The sequence below is a fragment of the Polyergus mexicanus genome, unplaced genomic scaffold, assembly GCF_030449975.1.
Source record: "Polyergus mexicanus isolate NDT 795.1 unplaced genomic scaffold, iyPolMexi1.0 SCAF_2, whole genome shotgun sequence".
Classification (NCBI taxonomy): domain Eukaryota; kingdom Metazoa; phylum Arthropoda; class Insecta; order Hymenoptera; family Formicidae; genus Polyergus; species Polyergus mexicanus.
This window is the reverse complement of record NW_027223322.1, coordinates 11406957-11424704: the sequence shown is the minus strand read 5'-3', so window position 1 is coordinate 11424704 and position 17748 is coordinate 11406957. Positions and strand designations below refer to the sequence as shown.

Genomic DNA, 17748 nt, shown 5'->3' with positions numbered 1-17748 from the left:
TATATTTTCCTCGCGGTTTGTTGATAAATTTGTGCCCTGTCGCCCGCATCGCGGCGGAGGGTTGTACCCTCTAGTCATCTCTTTCTAAAATCAGGGTGCAATTCAGAGAACCGCGGAGCCAGCAAGCGCAAGCAAGTGTTTCGCCGTGACCAATGGGCCCCTTGCACGCATGTGTGCGCTTCCCAATGCGATATTAATATCGCGATTATCATCTACGTATTATTGCTGCAGCCCCAGGGTGAGATGCTCAAAATAAGCGCGGTAACACCCTCCACGATCTTGTATTCGCGTACCACAAGCCGTGCACCAAGCACCCGGTGTGACGATAGACGAGGAGAGACGCAAGTGCATGCCCAGTCTTGTACTGGAGAATATGAAATTGTTGAGTTTAATTAACAAAATTTCATTTTTATGTATTTAAAACATAAATATATAATGAAAAAAAGAAAACTTTAAAATATATTTTTAATAGTATAATATAAAACTTTTTATAGTTTGCATATTATTTAATTATAAGAACATTAAAAAATATTACAATCAGTCACATGTACATTTTTTCACATTTTTTCAAAATTAAATATTTGGTGTCGAAATATGGAATTACTCAAAAATTAATCATACACAACATTATAAAAATTTTCTATATTATATCGTCGTTATCGATAAGTATATTTTGCATAGATTTAAAAATGCGTGGACGCGGTATATGCGTATCGAGTTCGGATTGTCGTCGGTGGCGAGAAGTGCGCGAGGATCCTTTTATTATAAAGAGGGAACCAATGCTATTGTTCTGCGTCCCTTTACTGCAATCCTGAGTTATGGTCGTCTTTGCGGGGAGGTGGCCATAAAGGTGATTCGTCTCGGTTCTGCAAGTGTCAAAAGTCTATCCCTAATGGTGCAGCGTATGAACGAGACGATAGCTTATGTATTATTAATATTCGCTGCAAATCACATCAACTAGATCTAGCGATTCCTTTTTTTTCCTAAAATTATGTTAAAAAATCTTCATTGATTGTTTTTCAGTTTTTTTTTTTTTTTTCATACACTAAATTACTAGTAGAATATCACAAAGCGCGTGCTACGCGTACTATCCGCTTCTTTCTGCTATAATTAATAATATAATTCGAGATAAAATCTATATATAATTATAATATTTATAAATATATACGGAAATATATATGTATGGAACTTAGACACATTATATACAATGGCGCGATTTTTTTTCTCGGCGTCTTTGATATTAATAATTAATAATAATTACTTTCAATTTTGAATAATTTTTATACAAAAATTATATATATAGAAAAAAATTTAGATGTAATGTATATTTCTAAAGTGTCGCAAATCTATCCGTCTTGCATTCCGCGTAAGAGAAATGTTAAAGTGCACTTCCGCTGTTCACGTGCCACATGGACATATTGCTCTTGTCTCGCAGAAACGAGTGCCATGTAACATGACACGTGACCATCGAATACCCCACAGATATTCTCTATCCCTGATCACGCGCCCCGCGTTTAAAGCAGTATTTAACCATTAGGAGCTGTTTACTTGATTTTAAAAGTCAATCCAATCTATGACTGTCTATTCTGCAAATATTAAAATATGATGGTGTCTCATTTTCACTTGAAATGAATAGTCAAGAGAAACACCTCTTTATAAAATATAAAATTGTATAAAATGTAATAAATTGTACAAAGATTTTGTAATCGTGTAAGTGAAAATTGTGAAATTAAAGTAAAAAAAAAAAATATATATATATATATATATATATTTTGTTCGGAAAAGTATGCTTATTCACGCGCTATGTTTATCCTGCGCAATTTTACAATAAAAATATTTTTAAATTCGCATGTGTCATATTCGCAGCGAGAAAAAAATCACGTGGAGATGCAGGTGACACGGCTCACATGACAAAATAATGTCAGATCCCTTGCGGCATATACCGGTGCTCGGCCCGGTGCATCATTGGACATCTTTTACCCCCCTTCGTTCTTCCCGTCCGCGTGGTAGACTGCCCCCCTCCCTCCCCCCCCCCCGAAAAACACGACTCACTTGGCACACAAGTTTTGTGCATATAATGCTCGGTACGAGAAAGTAGACCCCTGCTTAATTTAATCCAATACAATATGTTCCCTTGTCTCACCCCGCTCTCTCAGCGTCGCCAGGGGTGAGTTAAAGAGGGTGGGTGGCTTTTTAAAACTGTGCCGATCTCAATTCAGCGTGAAACCTCATCCCATTATGATTGATCTAATCCTGATTGGAGCGGACAGGTTTTTTTTACTTTCGCGGCGTATCGGTGGTCTGTGTCCATGCCTGATAGATTTTAGAAACGATCTCTCGTCACACACATAGTATCTGTCATGCTTGAAATTAACACACAGGCATACTGATTTTAAAAATATATATGTTAACAATGTGAACGTATTTCGACAAAAATTATTTTTCATGAACAAATTTATACAAGAAATATTAAATACACTTTCTTAAATATTTTTTTCTGGATTAAACACTTAATATTTATTAATATAATTAAAAATATTTATTTCCAATTTGGATAACTTTGAAAAAAAAAAAAAAAAAATTTCTTCTAATCTACAGTATATTCTAAGATTGGTATAAATATTCGTTTCGACTATCATTACTTTCTTTTTTGATTTCTTTTCTTTTAACTTTCCCTATCTAAAATTTTACTTAACTCTGAACTTTATAACTCTTATATAAATTATACAATCTATACAATTACATATTATACAAAATCTCTAATTTATTAACCGCCATTCTATTGGCCATACTTTCATCTCTGTTTTTATCTCGTTCTTGTTAATCAAGCGATGCGGTAGTATTGCGATTCCAAATACATAATATAATTAATCTACGACACTCGGTAATTCGTATTAAAAATTTCTGTTGTTTGAAATAATAATTCAACTAGTGATAGCAAGAACACGTTCTGCTTTAACGATGTTACATTTGTTATTTTCGACATAAGATAAATATCTTCAGCTGCTTCAATTCTTCAATCTGCGGATTAGATGATAATCCACGAAAATCGATTTACCAGAGCCTAGAAGCAATTTTTAAAATACCGACTAGGATGCTTTAACTTGAGATCTTGAAAGATCATTTAAAAATATTGTAATTTAATAAACGGGAATAATATGTGATAAGAAAAATATGCTTTGCTTAAATTTTTTTATATTTTTATTTATTTAATATATATTGAAGTGTTTTGGAAAGAGATATCTTTGAACTGTCTCCAACAAACCATAAATTATATCTTGAAATGTAATCAGTTTCTTAAATTATCTTGAAATCGTAATGCAGCATTATAGACTCCCGTCAGTCTAGACTACAGACAGATAAGCGATGAATCATTAACATCACACATACCATATGTGTTTTACGAATAATATGTTATATTCATATATTGTACAAGAAAAATATTAAGTCTTTTTTTAAGTAATAAAAAAATATGTTAAAATTCTCTAATGAAGAAATTGATATTGTTTAGAGACTATTTTGGGATAAATTATGCTGGACAAAAGTTAGTCTTTTTTTTCCTTTGCATTCTTTCTATGAGAGATTATGTCGCGCTGACTTCGAGAATCAATAATTAATTTCTGATGGGTCTTTCGCGTTCTTTCGACAGTTACTGTGTTTACGATAGGGATTGCGAGCCTTGCGGTGACCTGTCAGAGGGTACAAGCGGAGGAGATGGATTTGTTGCACAGCTGTGTATACTGCTTAATGTAAAAGGTATCGTGATCAGAAATTGCTTTTGTGCTGGTTAAAGTGAATCCCTAAATCCGAAAGCTAACTACGATTTGCTCGTTTTTTAGCCGAAGTTTATCATTAACGCCTATCAAATTGTGCGATAATAAAAATTATCATCGGATTGTACGCATTACTAAATATTTACGATTCGGTAGTAATTCTCATTCTTTTATAGATTTTAATTATCTAATTTTTAATTTAGATTTATTTAAATAAAATCTCTTTCGCAACCTTTATCTCGCAAATATATACAGATGTATTTACCACGTTAAATCACGTTATGATTTTCCATCGCAGATTCGTAATTTACGAAATTGCTATCAGTTTCACCTTCTTCTAAATTATCCACGCTCATCAGTTTTTTTTCTTTTGACATATCGTATTCTTCACCGAGTTGTCTGTATGTCTGCGCGCGGTTTTCCAAAATTTCTCTAATAATTTCTGTAAAAAAATTGTACGGTTAAATTATTCTATAAATATATTTATAGATTTATTATCGCAAAACTAAATCTCTGTCCAGTCTATTTCATTCTTACATTTCTCAAATGAAATTCGAGAAAATATAAATACATTTTTGCTGGTTTATCTTCAGCTCAGCCTTACCCATTAACAATTCTCTGCTCTCGATCATGTTGCCCATCTCCTTTTTAACTTCCTTCATCAACCACGGCATGAATCCTTCTTCGACATCTACAACAAATCACATTTGCGGCATCTTAATAAGTTATTGATAAAATGACAAATAAAATAACTAAGGAGGGAAAGAAACTTAATCAAAAGATACAATCAACAAATAACGAGAAATTAAGAAACCTTTATGGTTAACAAATTCAGAAAAAGTAGTTTCTTGCATGCTCACGAACCGGCCTTGATTTCGTCCAATAAGTAGCCAGACATTTTCAGGCCTTCCAGAACTGCTGGTAAAAGTTCAGCAATGTATCCCGTTAACAATACAGCCGCCGCGACTCGTTCCTCGGTTTCCTGCTGAGTCTTCATTTCTTCTTCGTGTTGTTTCAAGCGTCGTTCCTGAAACGGATCGAAAACAGATTTTTTTTTTAATCCTTACACGCGCCCGATACACATCTTTCATATCTATAATAATGTAAAAAAAAAAAAAAAAAAGGGGGGCGAGATACTTGAAAGATCGAAGAGTGCCGAAATATTAAAGAATTAAATATTAAAGAATACCTTCTCTTCTCTACGTCTCCTCTCCTCTTCCGCCAATCGTTGCTCTTCAGCTTTCTCAGCAGCGTATAATTCGTGGAACCTTCTCTGCTGTTCCTTAAGAGTAGCGATTTCCTCTTCTTCTAAAACCTCGATTAGACCTTGCTCAATAGTCTTGCCTACTAATACCTCGAGAATTGGTTGAACTTCAGTATCAAAATCAAAGAGCTGGAAATATCATAGAATGAATATTATTTTTTACAAAACTAGTGTCATGATAACACATCAAACACGTACCTCTCCTGGTTCGATTTGAGTGTAAGCATCTTGACCAATCTTGCTAGGATAATAACTTGGTGGTTCCGGTTTTTCCAAAAAGTAATCAGTTTGTGTGGCTACTTCGGATTCATCCGGCTTTTCGGCCAGCTAAAATAAATCAATATTAAAATTTAAATTTACACCTTATTTATCATAATAAAAAATAACAATTAATCGAACTATTAAAAACGGTTATTAAAAACAAATGCTAAAAATAAATATACGAATTTTATATAATTTACCTCCTCGAGAAAGATTTCGGTTTGCACTGGTTCGTGCTTTCTCCCAGGAACCGGAGGAGGTGAACCCGTCCTCGCGACGAGTGCTTTGCAAGCTTGCATCTGAGCACGTTTCCTTGCCAAGTGTCTTCGTCTCGCTTCCGCTTGCCTCGCTGCTATCGATTGTTCCCTATCGATCTAGAAAAACGTGTGAATTTCATGAAAAAAAGTTATAATCTTTTTACTTTGAAAGACTCGCGAGGAGTACTTACCAGAGCGGTAACGGGAGCAAATGTACTTCCGCGAGCCACGCGACGATCAAACATGATGTTCCCGAAAGGAACCGATTGTTCCCTGCAAAATAACCATCGATTTATAGTGAAATGCGTTTCTTAACGGTCATCAAAAAAATTCTGAAAAAAGCTCAGCTGAGTTTAACATGCTGAGTAACGTTGCTGCAATACTCGTCGCTTTCATCGGCAAACATCGACAAACTTGGCAATAATAAGTTTCTTTAAGAAATTGTAATCTATAAAATATATACATAAATATTTTGCCAATCTTTTGATTGATTTCTTTTTTGTCGTTTAGTTTTGCCAATTCTCCAATTTATGAGTCAAAATAATAATACGAAATCCAATTGCTCTCTCGGCTATTGTCGATGAGTATATGATATATTAACTATATATATATATATATATATATATATATATATATATTTATATAAAATAAAATGATTAAAAGATTATGTCACGCTATGCAGCAAATTATAACATATAAAAAAGAAATGATTTTTAAATGTATATGTTGAAAATTATATTTGTGTCAGGTACATCCGTCTGTTCGCATTTAATGAAGCATGGATTTTAATCGCATAGTAATAAAACATCGATAGTGTCTACGACCCTACTGCTAATGTTTCCGACAATAATCACAACAATGTCCATCGCAAGCATAGTAAAATTTAATATGTATTGACGACATACTTTTACGTGCACACCACATTTATGGTAGATTGGTTTATGTATATTTACAGATGGCCTGCGATAATTTTTTAAAAGAATATGAATTGCTTTTTTACATTTGTAACAAAAATCAGTTGTTAATATATTTATTTTATTTTATTAAAAAGATAATAAAATTATTATAAATTAAAATCGGACGTTTTTGTTTAAAAAACGTAATCCTATATTGTGATACCAGATTTATTTATATTATTTGAAAAATATCGATAATAAAAGGGAAGTAAAAGTTAATATTACCAATCATCAAATAATATTAATATTATCGATCATCAAATACAATTCCGTTCTATGAGAATTTGAAACGTAGTGCATCAGGAGCGACAATGGCTTAGAGAGAAAGAGAGAGAGAGAGAGAGAGAGAGAGAGAGAGAGAGGGAGAAAGAGAAAGAGATAATTCGAATGCGACTGCAAGCGCACGAGAATAAATCGGGTCGACGGGAAGAAAAAAAAGCGGAGAGAAAGCAGCTGCTATCAAATAAAAGATCAGTGATAAGTGTGGTGTCACTTGGTATAAGCTGTTTTCGTTACCCGCGGAGCTTCGGCAGCATATTCATCATGCCCTCGATCGGTGCCAACTTTTTTGGTAAAGCTCGCGGCGTCTGCGGGAATCTGCTAGAAAAACAATTCCCGCTCTTCTTATGCGCCCTTTTCCTCCTCTCATCATTTTTCATTCACGCGCTTTAATCGAGCTTATTGTTGCCCGTTGATTTTTAAATCAGAAACACCTTTCGCGTTTTCATGTTATACGCGTGCTTATTGAGAAGGCGGTGAAATTTTTTTCGCACGCTTCTTTTGGCCGATCGATTATATTTCAGCAACATCTATGTCGTCTTGGGCATCGAATTTTCGGTGGAAATGATATGAAACGAACGTAAGATTCGATATCGTGATTTGCGTCTGCGAAAAGGTTCGAGGTCGCATTATCGCACGATGCAAATCAAATCCAGTGGACGGAGGATGATTTTTCAGAGTCAAAGATTATTAATTTCGAACTAGTACAATTGTTCCTAGTAAAACATAATTATACTTAAGACGATATTAAAAAAAAAATAATCCTTTTATTTTATATAATATATAAGTTTAGAAAATTGAGATAAATGTTTCTCTGAATGAAAGCGCTTTGTTGAATAAGAAGAGAGCATCATGAATTCCGCTCCTATAAATCTACTCCTGCTGATTGTAAAAAGATAGTGACGATATGCTAATTGAACAACCGGGACGACGGTGTCCTTAACGCGACCTATTACGTAACCTTGGCGTCACTTACGGCGGTTCGCTCCTCTTGAATCTTCTCGCCCGCTCGTCTAAGGTCGAGGCCGTAGCGATGGCAGTGGCGTTCATCATGCCGAGAGAAAAATCCACGGTAGCCTTGAGGGCAGCCGGACATCTGGCGTTGTGACTATTGTGACGTACCTCCGGTCTCTTGGCCAGCGACACTGGCGGTTTGAACCTGTCCTTAATTGAACATCCGTCCGTCGTCTCCTCGTCGTTTCCGCTGGGCGCGATACCGAGCAGGGCCGCCACTTCCGGTGGAGGCATTAGAAATTCTCCTGTCTTTACGGTCGTGATGAATGGCTTTTTCTGCGGCGAGATAGATTTCTTGGGCGATCTGCGACCTTGTTCAGCCTCGGTCTGTTCCTGTATCTTCTTTAATTTCGCATTGAGTATCTCGTTGAAATCCTCCGTGGATAGGATGATACTAGGTTTAATTATAGGCGGTCTTTCCTCGTTCAAGCTATCCTCACTCTTACTATGGTACTTCTTCCTCAGAGGATTGGCTTGATTTGATTGTAGATTAGCCAGAACTAGATGTTCATTGGATTTGCTGATGCGTCTACAGTTATAGAAATCATTCTTTGCGTTTTTCATATTCTTGAGATTGGTAGTGAGTCGCGGCGCGTTCATTCCATCGTCCTCGTTGATGTGTAGGAGCGGCAAACTCGAGTCCAGGCCGTCCTTCTGTAGAATCGTGAAGGCCGGCGGATTCTTCGTCTCATGATCGAAAGATCCCGCGTCCGTCGACGGCGCCAGAGCCGAAATACCGGCTGGCATCCTTCTAATTTTTTCAGACGCACGATTGCGCGCCGGACATCGTGAATCGATCGAAGACAAATAAATTTATACGAGGTGTTTCGCCTTTCAAGCGTGATTTCCCTTTAAAATTTCAAAAATTACTTGATCGAGTGATTTTATTCGTTATAGGAAGAAAGATGTGCTTCGAAAATCTCAGATAAAACAATTATAGTCCATTGATCGCTCATTGATCGTCTGTATTTGCGAAGTGAGAACATAGACAAAGTTCACGCGAGTGTGATGTTTGTAATTATTTCTTGAATTATTCACCGTTGAAGTCACGAGATCTAGCTACGACTAAATTGGTTTAATTGTGAAGTATGAGCAATAATTCTACAATACTTAACGCTCATGGCGAAAAAATATGTTTGTATTAATCCTGACAAAATAATATGTAAAAAAAGATGAAGATTTTTATGTAAATATTATTTGGACATTTAAATATACGATAAGACATTACAATAAGACATTATAAACAATATTATTATCAAGAGGAATTATTCTGTTTTAAACAACTGTTATCAGATGAATTTTAATTTTTGGATTTGCAATATTTTTCTATAAATAATGTGCGTGTTTGTTATGTAAAAATCATTGCGCTTTTATTATTATGAATAGACAGAGATCATTTTTTCGCGTATTTATAACATGAAAGTTAGGAAGTTTTCGAAATTATATCGATCTTAATATCCTTATCAATCTGTTTATATTGATACGTACTGTGCGAAACTCGCGCCAAATCGGCCGTTTTGCTGGTCGTGGAAGATCGAGAAATGAAAATGTTGTGGTCGTTCGTTGAATACAGTCGCGACATTACTGACCGTTTCGCGGAGGAGTTCAGAGACTGGACAATGTCCTTAGAATCGACCGATATAGACCGCAGTCAGGTTGCACATATATTTTCACCCCGTGCGACCGGCCACTCAATAATGCTGACCACCGCGAATGTTGCGCATGCTTAAGTCCACCGACAGAGGGTGGAATACGGTTGGGGTTCCGCCACTTGCCTAGGAAACCTGTCCGAGAACTTGCAAAACTAGCAACACTTCAAGGTGAAATCGCGTATTTGATCGCGTTGGTCTATCGCAAAGGCTCAGCTTATAATCACGATTTAGACGAACAAAATACGCGCAATTCTTAATCTTATAATAAAAGAGATATTACATATATGTCATATATGTGTATGTTATACTGAGTTGAAAAAAAAAAATAAATAATTTTAATGTCAAGATTTTTTATCTTTCAAAATTCTTTCAAAGATGTAACCGATTTCTTTACTTTGTAGCCGTAATAAGTATATGCGCGCGATAGAACGATAGGTGGAAAATGAATTATGAGATGAATAAGGTATTTTGTTATCACGCGATTTATGCAAATAATGTGCATGAAAAATCAGATTTAGAGCATGATCGGGAATAGTATGAATATGGATTATATTTTATGTAACAATTTGCAATATAATTTTTACTTATATAGTTATATTAAATTATATTTCTATATAGTTTTTCAAAACTGTACAATTACGTAGCGTACTTTATGTATGATTGTATGTATCGTAATTATATTGTTTTATGTAGTATTTATTAATATAACTATAAATTTACTCTCAGAAAATAAAGTCGATTGAGTGGTATTTTTTAAGAAAGATCTTGTAAAGAGATTGTCTTTTATATGAATTCTACAAATAATATAACTTTTAATTTCTGCAAATTTTATCGTAATATCCAGATTTATGATGAGGTATTTTTATCATAGAAATCACTGTCTGTTTCAGAATTATCTTTTCTATCTTCAAAATTGCCTTATTCGTGTTAAGTAAATAAAAATTTTTTTAACTAATTTTTATTAGTCTTATTAGTATATAGAGCCTTTATTAATTAATTTAATTTTTATTGAAGAAGTGATTAATCACGATTAAATGTACATTTTTACTATATTTTGTATTAATGCGATATGTGCAGCAAAGATGTGAATTTTTATCGCATTTTATATTAATATTAATAAGCTGCGGATGTCCTTGAAGAAATTTCTGACTGGTTTTTCGCGTTTTGTCTAAAACGTCGCGTGCGCTTATATATATATATATACATATTTAAAAAGTCGATATTTGTTGTTAGAAAAACGATAAAATAAGTAGAATATTTTTATGCGCATAATTTTTACTATAGGTACGCTTTTTTATTTTTTTTTTTTTTTTAGTCTATTTGACATGAAAACAATTTTATTCAGTATCACGATTTTTCTCGATAACATGCGGATCACTTATCGATCTTTTAATTAATAAATAAAGAATTGACGTTTCCGTTTAAGGTAGCTTTACGTAAGAAGTCATCATTATTAATTCATGCTCGATAGTTTTTTCCGAATGTAACATAAAGCGCGCGCTTCTTTATTCAAATCAATACCACTCGCAAGTTATTTTATTATGTAACATGCAAAGGGCTTAATTCTAAATATAATGCACATCCAACAGTTAGAAAAATTGTTGTTTAACAAAGTTGTACTGTCCATTAACTTTGTAGAACTTTATAGAATGGTAAAGTATGTAAGAGTGGGTCACTTTTATGTTAGTAATTCTTCATGATGATATATTCATATAAATAATTTAGTTTATTGTGTATAGTTTAATTTGTTTAATAATTTTCCAATTGATAGCGAGATTTAATAACAAATTTATTCAAATTTAAGAGCGTACAGGCTATAAATGCAAGTTTTACGAAATTTAAAATTTTATTGCAAAAAGCTATTCTTCTTTTCTTAGATATTTTTTTCACAGAATTTGCTAATAAAAATATTGTTTAAATCGTCAACACGAGATTTTTGCCGAAAGAAGATATTTCTACAGCATAACTTTACTATCATATAGAAGTGAAAATCGCATGAAACAAGTGCATAGTATATCATAGTTTGTATTCTTCCGTGTATGATAGTCAATGATAAAATCAACCGCCCCTGCGGTCATTCCCTCTTGTTGTCTATAAGCGCAGTAATGTATAGATTAAACAGCTATCGAAGCGCTATGCTTTTCCAGTTATTGATATTCTTCTTTTGGCTTTAGAAAATAAAGAAGGAGAGAGAGAGAGAGAGAGAAAGAGAAAGAAAATATACTTTTAATAATTTCCTCGGAATAGATAAATTTTCAAAATTAATCTTTATTTGAGAAATTAAAATAATTATTATCCATTGTTATATATAGCTAATTTTCTCTAGTTTAACGAGATTATTTAAAACAAGTTGATTGAAAATTTTCTGGCTGTTTTAACATTATGTTAAAACATTAATGTTCCATAAATATACAGAGTGAGATAAATTAATGATAGACTATGCGAGAAATAAAATGACTCTACTTTTAATACATATCTAGGTGTCTATTATGTAAAGTTGAAAGTTCACACTTTTGTATAAGCTTAGCACAATGTTAAATATGTAGCATATGCTTTATGTCTTTATGTAAAGAGGCGAACACGATCTGTTTTCCGTATCGTATGCCTTGCAATGTTCATTAATTCAGGGAATGATTAGGTCGTACATATGCGCAAGATCGTTAAATAGATAGTATATATGGTTAACAAGAATACCGTACACTTGTTGCGTCCACAATAAACGTGAAAACGTATCAATATAAAAGGCTTTATTTATTAATTGTGGTAAGTGGCTTGTGTAATTATCAGCAGCATATGCAATATTATGATTTTTGTCTTTTTGGAAAAACAATTTATGTCGGTAATAAGATTAGAAAAAATATTCCCTAATACTTTTTTGTGAGGAAAAAATCACATTTGTGAATTCTAAAAAGTTTAGATACGTATAAGTTTGTCGATGTTTACTGAGCAATTCTTCAGATCGCAACAAAATTCCTCATTATATAAGTAATATACAACTCTATGTTATATCGTAATATTTGTTAGGAAAAGAATTAATTATATACTTACGTCGGAGGATTTCTATATTTCTTTTGAATGTGTAATATCGCCCTCGGACTTTTCACGAAAGTATAGGTCTCCTTTCTCTCGCATGTATCGAGAGGTATATTGTAAGATTGTAATCCGCGACTGCACATTCGACATCGCTCCGTCATTCTTGTAGTCATTGTTAGTTTCTTTTTATTAATTAATTCTTTTTATTAATTGCATAGAAATTTTATTCCGGAAATTGTCGCGCGGCTTCTAACCTTTTAAGAAGAGAGATAACCCGTCCTCTCAAGGCGGATCCCATTCATTACTAAGGTCTTTGTCTGTTGCTATAGAAACTGATCAATTCTGAAATTCCTTTTATTGACATAGCGACGTGCAGGTTTTCGTATCTAAGATACGAAATCCTCAAATTCTTATGATTCAAAAATTTAAATTCATCTTATTTTAGGCAAATTTGTCTTAATTAAAATCATATGTATGTAAATTATGATATATCTTGTTTTATATAAATATTATTGTTTTTTTATAGTTTTTATTTTTTTTTATTGCAAAGTATTATAATTTAGCGATACAGGTTTAATTTAATATTAAATAATATTTAATTATAATATTAAAAATATTGTTAATTTTATTTAATTTTATAACGTATATAGTAAAACATTATTTACCTTGGAAAAAGTTTATTACTTCTTTATCAGAACAGATTTAACTACTCTAGAAAAAGTTGATTTCTACTAGGGGGGAAGATGGTTCGTCAAATCAATACCTATACCGGGTAGAATCAAATCGATACTTATACCGGGTGAAACTTACACTTTTCTACTTTATCGAGTTAGGCATGGGGTTGCGTCTATTGCCGATAGGTGTGTGACGAAGTTTATTAAGTGATAAATGTTAAATAATAAATATTTATGATAAATATTAATTGAATACGGATATATATGTATATATATATAATATCAAAAATGTTTTAATTCTATAAATAATAATAAACATATATAAGAAAACCGTTAATATAATGCAGTTTAAATGAATATTTTTTTGAGAAATTAAATCACACATATACAAGAGTTTGATAAATTTAATATATAAATATTTTTTTAAAGATCAATGTTAATTTTTGGTTTAAAAATTATTAATATTACAAATATATTGATAAATTAAATTGAGATTCGTAATAACTATATATTTTATATGTAAAAATCGATTTTATAAAAACATTGTCTTATAATGTAATCATATTTCTGAAAATTTTTGGAACGTCCTGTCAATGTGAAATTCTAAAAATTTAAACGAATGCAAAAGTGTAATCTAATGTTGAATACGAAGTTGTCATTAATAGCATGATTTAGTTCATCAAAGATATTATACTATTCATAGGAAGATGTAACGACGTTTTCCTCGATAGCGACGAGTCTGTTGAAGAGGCGCAGCCTGTCGAAGAAATAGTAGAAGAAAAGATGAAAGTGTGGGTGTAAGGAGGTGGTAGTTTGATTTGGGAGAGAAAGAGGAAGAGGGCAGAGATTTGACACCCTGCTGTGCCTCCTAATTGCCTCGCCTTCCTTGCCTCGGCAACGTCCACGTCAAGCACGCCCTTGAACCCTCTCTGGGTCCACGTAAGGCCCCTAAAAGCCCACCGAGAGCCTTGATTCTTCTCTCCTTCCTTCTCCTTCTTCTTCCCCATCTATCGCATTGCCTCCTCTGACTATAGTCTCTTCTTCTTTCTCTTCACTCAGGATGCTGAATAATCAACATCATCTATCACACTGCGCGAAACGATATATTTGTTTTGTCGGACCTTTTTAATTATTTACAACCAACCCACGAGCGGAACTTTCCGGAATCTATCTCGAGAAAATTTTCGCTGCTCTTAGGATATTCGGAAATTTTTGGGAGAATTGAGGTCGCGCGCCGACTAATGATTGAGTTTTCATCCCTGTCTGGCAGTTTGTATCGATACTAACCAGCCGTATGATATTAATCAAGTTTTCTGTTTTGTACAGAAAAGAATTTGTATTTTGCAATGGAGTGTATGTATAACATGTTTACTAAATTGTTACGAATAATTCTTGTTATAATTGTTACATTCTTTGATATTACTTAGAAATTCCAGAAGAATTTTTTAAATTTATTTTTTATATGTTATTTTTTGCCATTTTATATATATATATATATATATATATATATATATATATATATATTTATTTTATAATTTTTCCCTCACAATATTTCACGGCTTTTAGAAATAACATATTTTTTATATATACTAGTATATCAATTTAATGATGCAAATAATAAATGATCATACAGTAATAGTCGCATAACATATTATCAACAAAATTTATAATTACGCGACGCATTCAATGGTTTACACCGGCGATTGATTGAGCGTTAATGATAAATACGGCGCAGCATAAAGTGCGCGTAATTCCGTGAAATTATGTAAAGTGCATTATGCCGAGCATAAAAAATGAAGATTTCACAGGAAAGGACTTTGCACATACGAGCAAAGGACGGGTATGATTATCTCTATGGAATGTCAGTGTCGGGATTCCTGATGAAATTCGATCTCGGTATTGGAACCACCAGATAATGACTAGGAAGTCTGGAGGCGTGGTAATGAGGGTTGGTCCGGGGCCCCGAGGGGCCCGAAAGAAAGGAAGAGAGAGAGAAAGAGAGAATGTAGCGCAGTTCGGAGCGCGCGTTCATGGTCCCTTTTTCGTTGTCTCTTCTCCTTTTCTATTTTCCGTTCGCGTTCTTCTCTCTGTGGGCCCGTGTCTACATAAGGAACGATCGAGCGAACGAGTGATTGGCGGGGCCCGCCAGTTTTCTAGCTGGTCTAGCTGGGTGATAAATTACGGTTGAGATATCGGCACCTCCTCCTGTCCATTCGTCAGGGGTACGTAACGTTGCCCCGTTTAAAAGACAACTACACCATCCCCTTCCTTAGGGCCATCCGAAGCACGTTTGCCATCCTTTAGGTCTCTCATTCTTCTTCTTAACCCACTTCGTCTTCTTTGGCAGTCTCATCTCGTCGAGGCTGACTCGAGATAAGACATCAATCTTGCGCGCCGCGAATTAGCAACCGCCGCGATTATCGTGCTCGGTACAATTTGCAGGTAGAAGGATATTCGATTTATTCGAATGTTACCGGAAAAGATGTGTATTGTAAAAATAGAATATACATATATATTTTCCCTCTCTCAGCAATAATTAAAGTATCGTTGTATTCTTATGGAAGCTACATAATTGAAGGAAAATATTACATATTGGATGTTGGAGGAGAATATTATTAGAGGTATTTTTTTTCTTAGGTTTGATATAAATGATAATAATTTGCGGTAAATGATCTTATATATCAAGATCTAAGAATCCTAAGCAGAAATTTCTTTCTTGCGATATCACCTCCGTATTTGGTTAAAAGATGACTTTTGTGTCATCATAAAGTCAAAATATGTTCAGATCCTCGTCGTCGCACACAAACATGGTTAATTGGGGAAACGGGACGAATCGGTCCAACGTCCAACCCCGCATTTGCATCGGCACCGGCGCGGTACAATATTTTGACGCGGTGTGAAAACGAACTGCTGTTTGTTTTACCGCGATGCGGCCGATTGTTCGCGCGAAGGTAAACAGACCGAGCAGGTCGAATAAATGAGACGGAAGTATGTCCTGCTCGTGGCGCAACCCTCATCTTCGCCACAGCGTGTTCGCCACCCGGGCGATCTCGTTTACACGATAGTCCCACCTTTGCTCATTGTTCTCCACTTTTGTCTCATTCTCGCTTCCCCTCTTCGCTTGCTCTTTCTCCTTTCTTGTCCTTTCGTTTTCTTAACCGTGCGCCCCTTGCAGGGCAAACCTTTGCATTCCTCGAAAGCGGTAGATCGCGCGCGCGCGCCCCAACTCGATTTTGGAACAAGGACGATCTAATGCTGCGGACAATGTTAACTGATGAACGAGGAACTGGACCTGTTGTAAGGACAATGCTAGGTAGGAAAACAGTGGGGAAAAAACAATGGGCGCCCATTAGTATTCTACCTGGATCTTTGGGGATTCTATCGCTGCTTCTTCTTCTCTATGTCTTTCCTTTCGCTTTTCTTGTATTCGGTATCTGTGTCTTGATTTCTCTCTCGCTCTATCGCCGAAATTACGTTGTAAGGAAGGTTTGTTTTAACATATTTTTGCTTGTAATTTTTATATGTTTTGTTCTCTCAGATGGCTTGATGTTTTCGATGTTCTCGTCTTGTGATTCTTCTTCGTGTTGTCTTGCAGAGTGAACTTTTTTCTCTTCTTCTTTGCGGTGAATAGTTTATTCGCGTCAAATTTTATGAAATTTACATTTCAAATTAACATTTTTATATAATTTTAATTTATGGAAAAATTTTTTAAATGCACTATATTAATAGTATTACGAGGAATAAAAAAAATTTCATCTCTTACTCCGAAAAGTTATGTTATTTTGTTAGATCAACGAGAGAGGTAGTGTTATGTTTATTACAGAAAATTTTGTTCTAGTCGATGTGATTTTGATAATCCCGACGAATTGTGGAAGAGGATCCCTGAATAGGATGGGCAGCGAAATTTATGAGAAAGTTGACGCGACGCGGTTATTGTTTAAGAGCTAAAAGGATCTTTGGTGTTACGGTCAAGCGAATGAAATCTCGGCTTATAAGATGTTGCCCGCCAATTTTGACGCGGAATTATTATAGAGGGAACTTAATGTTGTTGATTAATGCCAACTTTGTGATGCTCCGATGTCTGTAATGTCAGTTCTTTTCTTACCCATCAAAACTTATAAATTATATTGAAATTTCACATTTATACAATTGAATATTCTTGGAAGGCTATTTTTATATTTTTCACGCGTATATGCAAGTGTATTTTTAAAAGGTTTCCTTATCAAACAATTCTATCTATGCCGAAGATACGCTGTTTACAAAAATGTATGTTTATTAACGGGTTTTTTCTTTTGAATATTTAGCCTGAGTCATGCCAGTTGTTTGCATAAAACAGAATTCTGTATTCTGTGCGAATGCATTTTTTGAACTACCAATTATGTAGTATGAAGTATAAAATTTGCTTTTAACTTTGGCAGTGAGAATAAAACATATATATTTCTCATACATTTAAATATTTAATAATTTAATTATGACTACACAATAATGAGATGATAGCTACATTTGCACCAACGTTACCAAATCACGGTTATCCAAATCTCTTTCCCATGCTTTTTTAAAGACGATTCCGCGCCACATGTCCAAC

At 34.2% G+C, this 17748-nt stretch overlaps 1 protein-coding gene across 6 annotated transcripts; it reads right to left on the bottom strand.

The window, feature by feature from the left end:
* Positions 1 to 548: 548 nt before the first annotated feature.
* On the bottom strand, positions 549 to 9435 carry Rsph3 (Radial spoke head protein 3). 6 transcript variants are annotated; one of them, XM_070308118.1, is made up of 11 exons: positions 9293 to 9435; positions 7767 to 8653; positions 7028 to 7111; positions 5747 to 5828; positions 5499 to 5672; positions 5236 to 5364; positions 4963 to 5166; positions 4638 to 4800; positions 4378 to 4464; positions 4039 to 4215; positions 549 to 866 (listed from the first exon to the last, which is right to left on the bottom strand). In XM_070308118.1, the coding sequence occupies exons 2-10, from the start codon at positions 8549 to 8551 to the stop codon at positions 4043 to 4045; spliced, it is 1881 nt and encodes a 626-aa protein (XP_070164219.1). In that variant the 5' UTR covers positions 8552 to 8653; positions 9293 to 9435; the 3' UTR covers positions 549 to 866; positions 4039 to 4042. The 6 variants fall into 6 exon arrangements, with proteins under 6 accessions (XP_070164219.1, XP_070164209.1, XP_070164200.1 ...); XM_070308108.1 differs by lacking the exon at positions 549 to 866 and adding an exon at positions 2679 to 3064; XM_070308099.1 differs by lacking the exon at positions 549 to 866 and adding an exon at positions 3207 to 3349.
* Positions 9436 to 17748: the final 8313 nt, after the last annotated feature.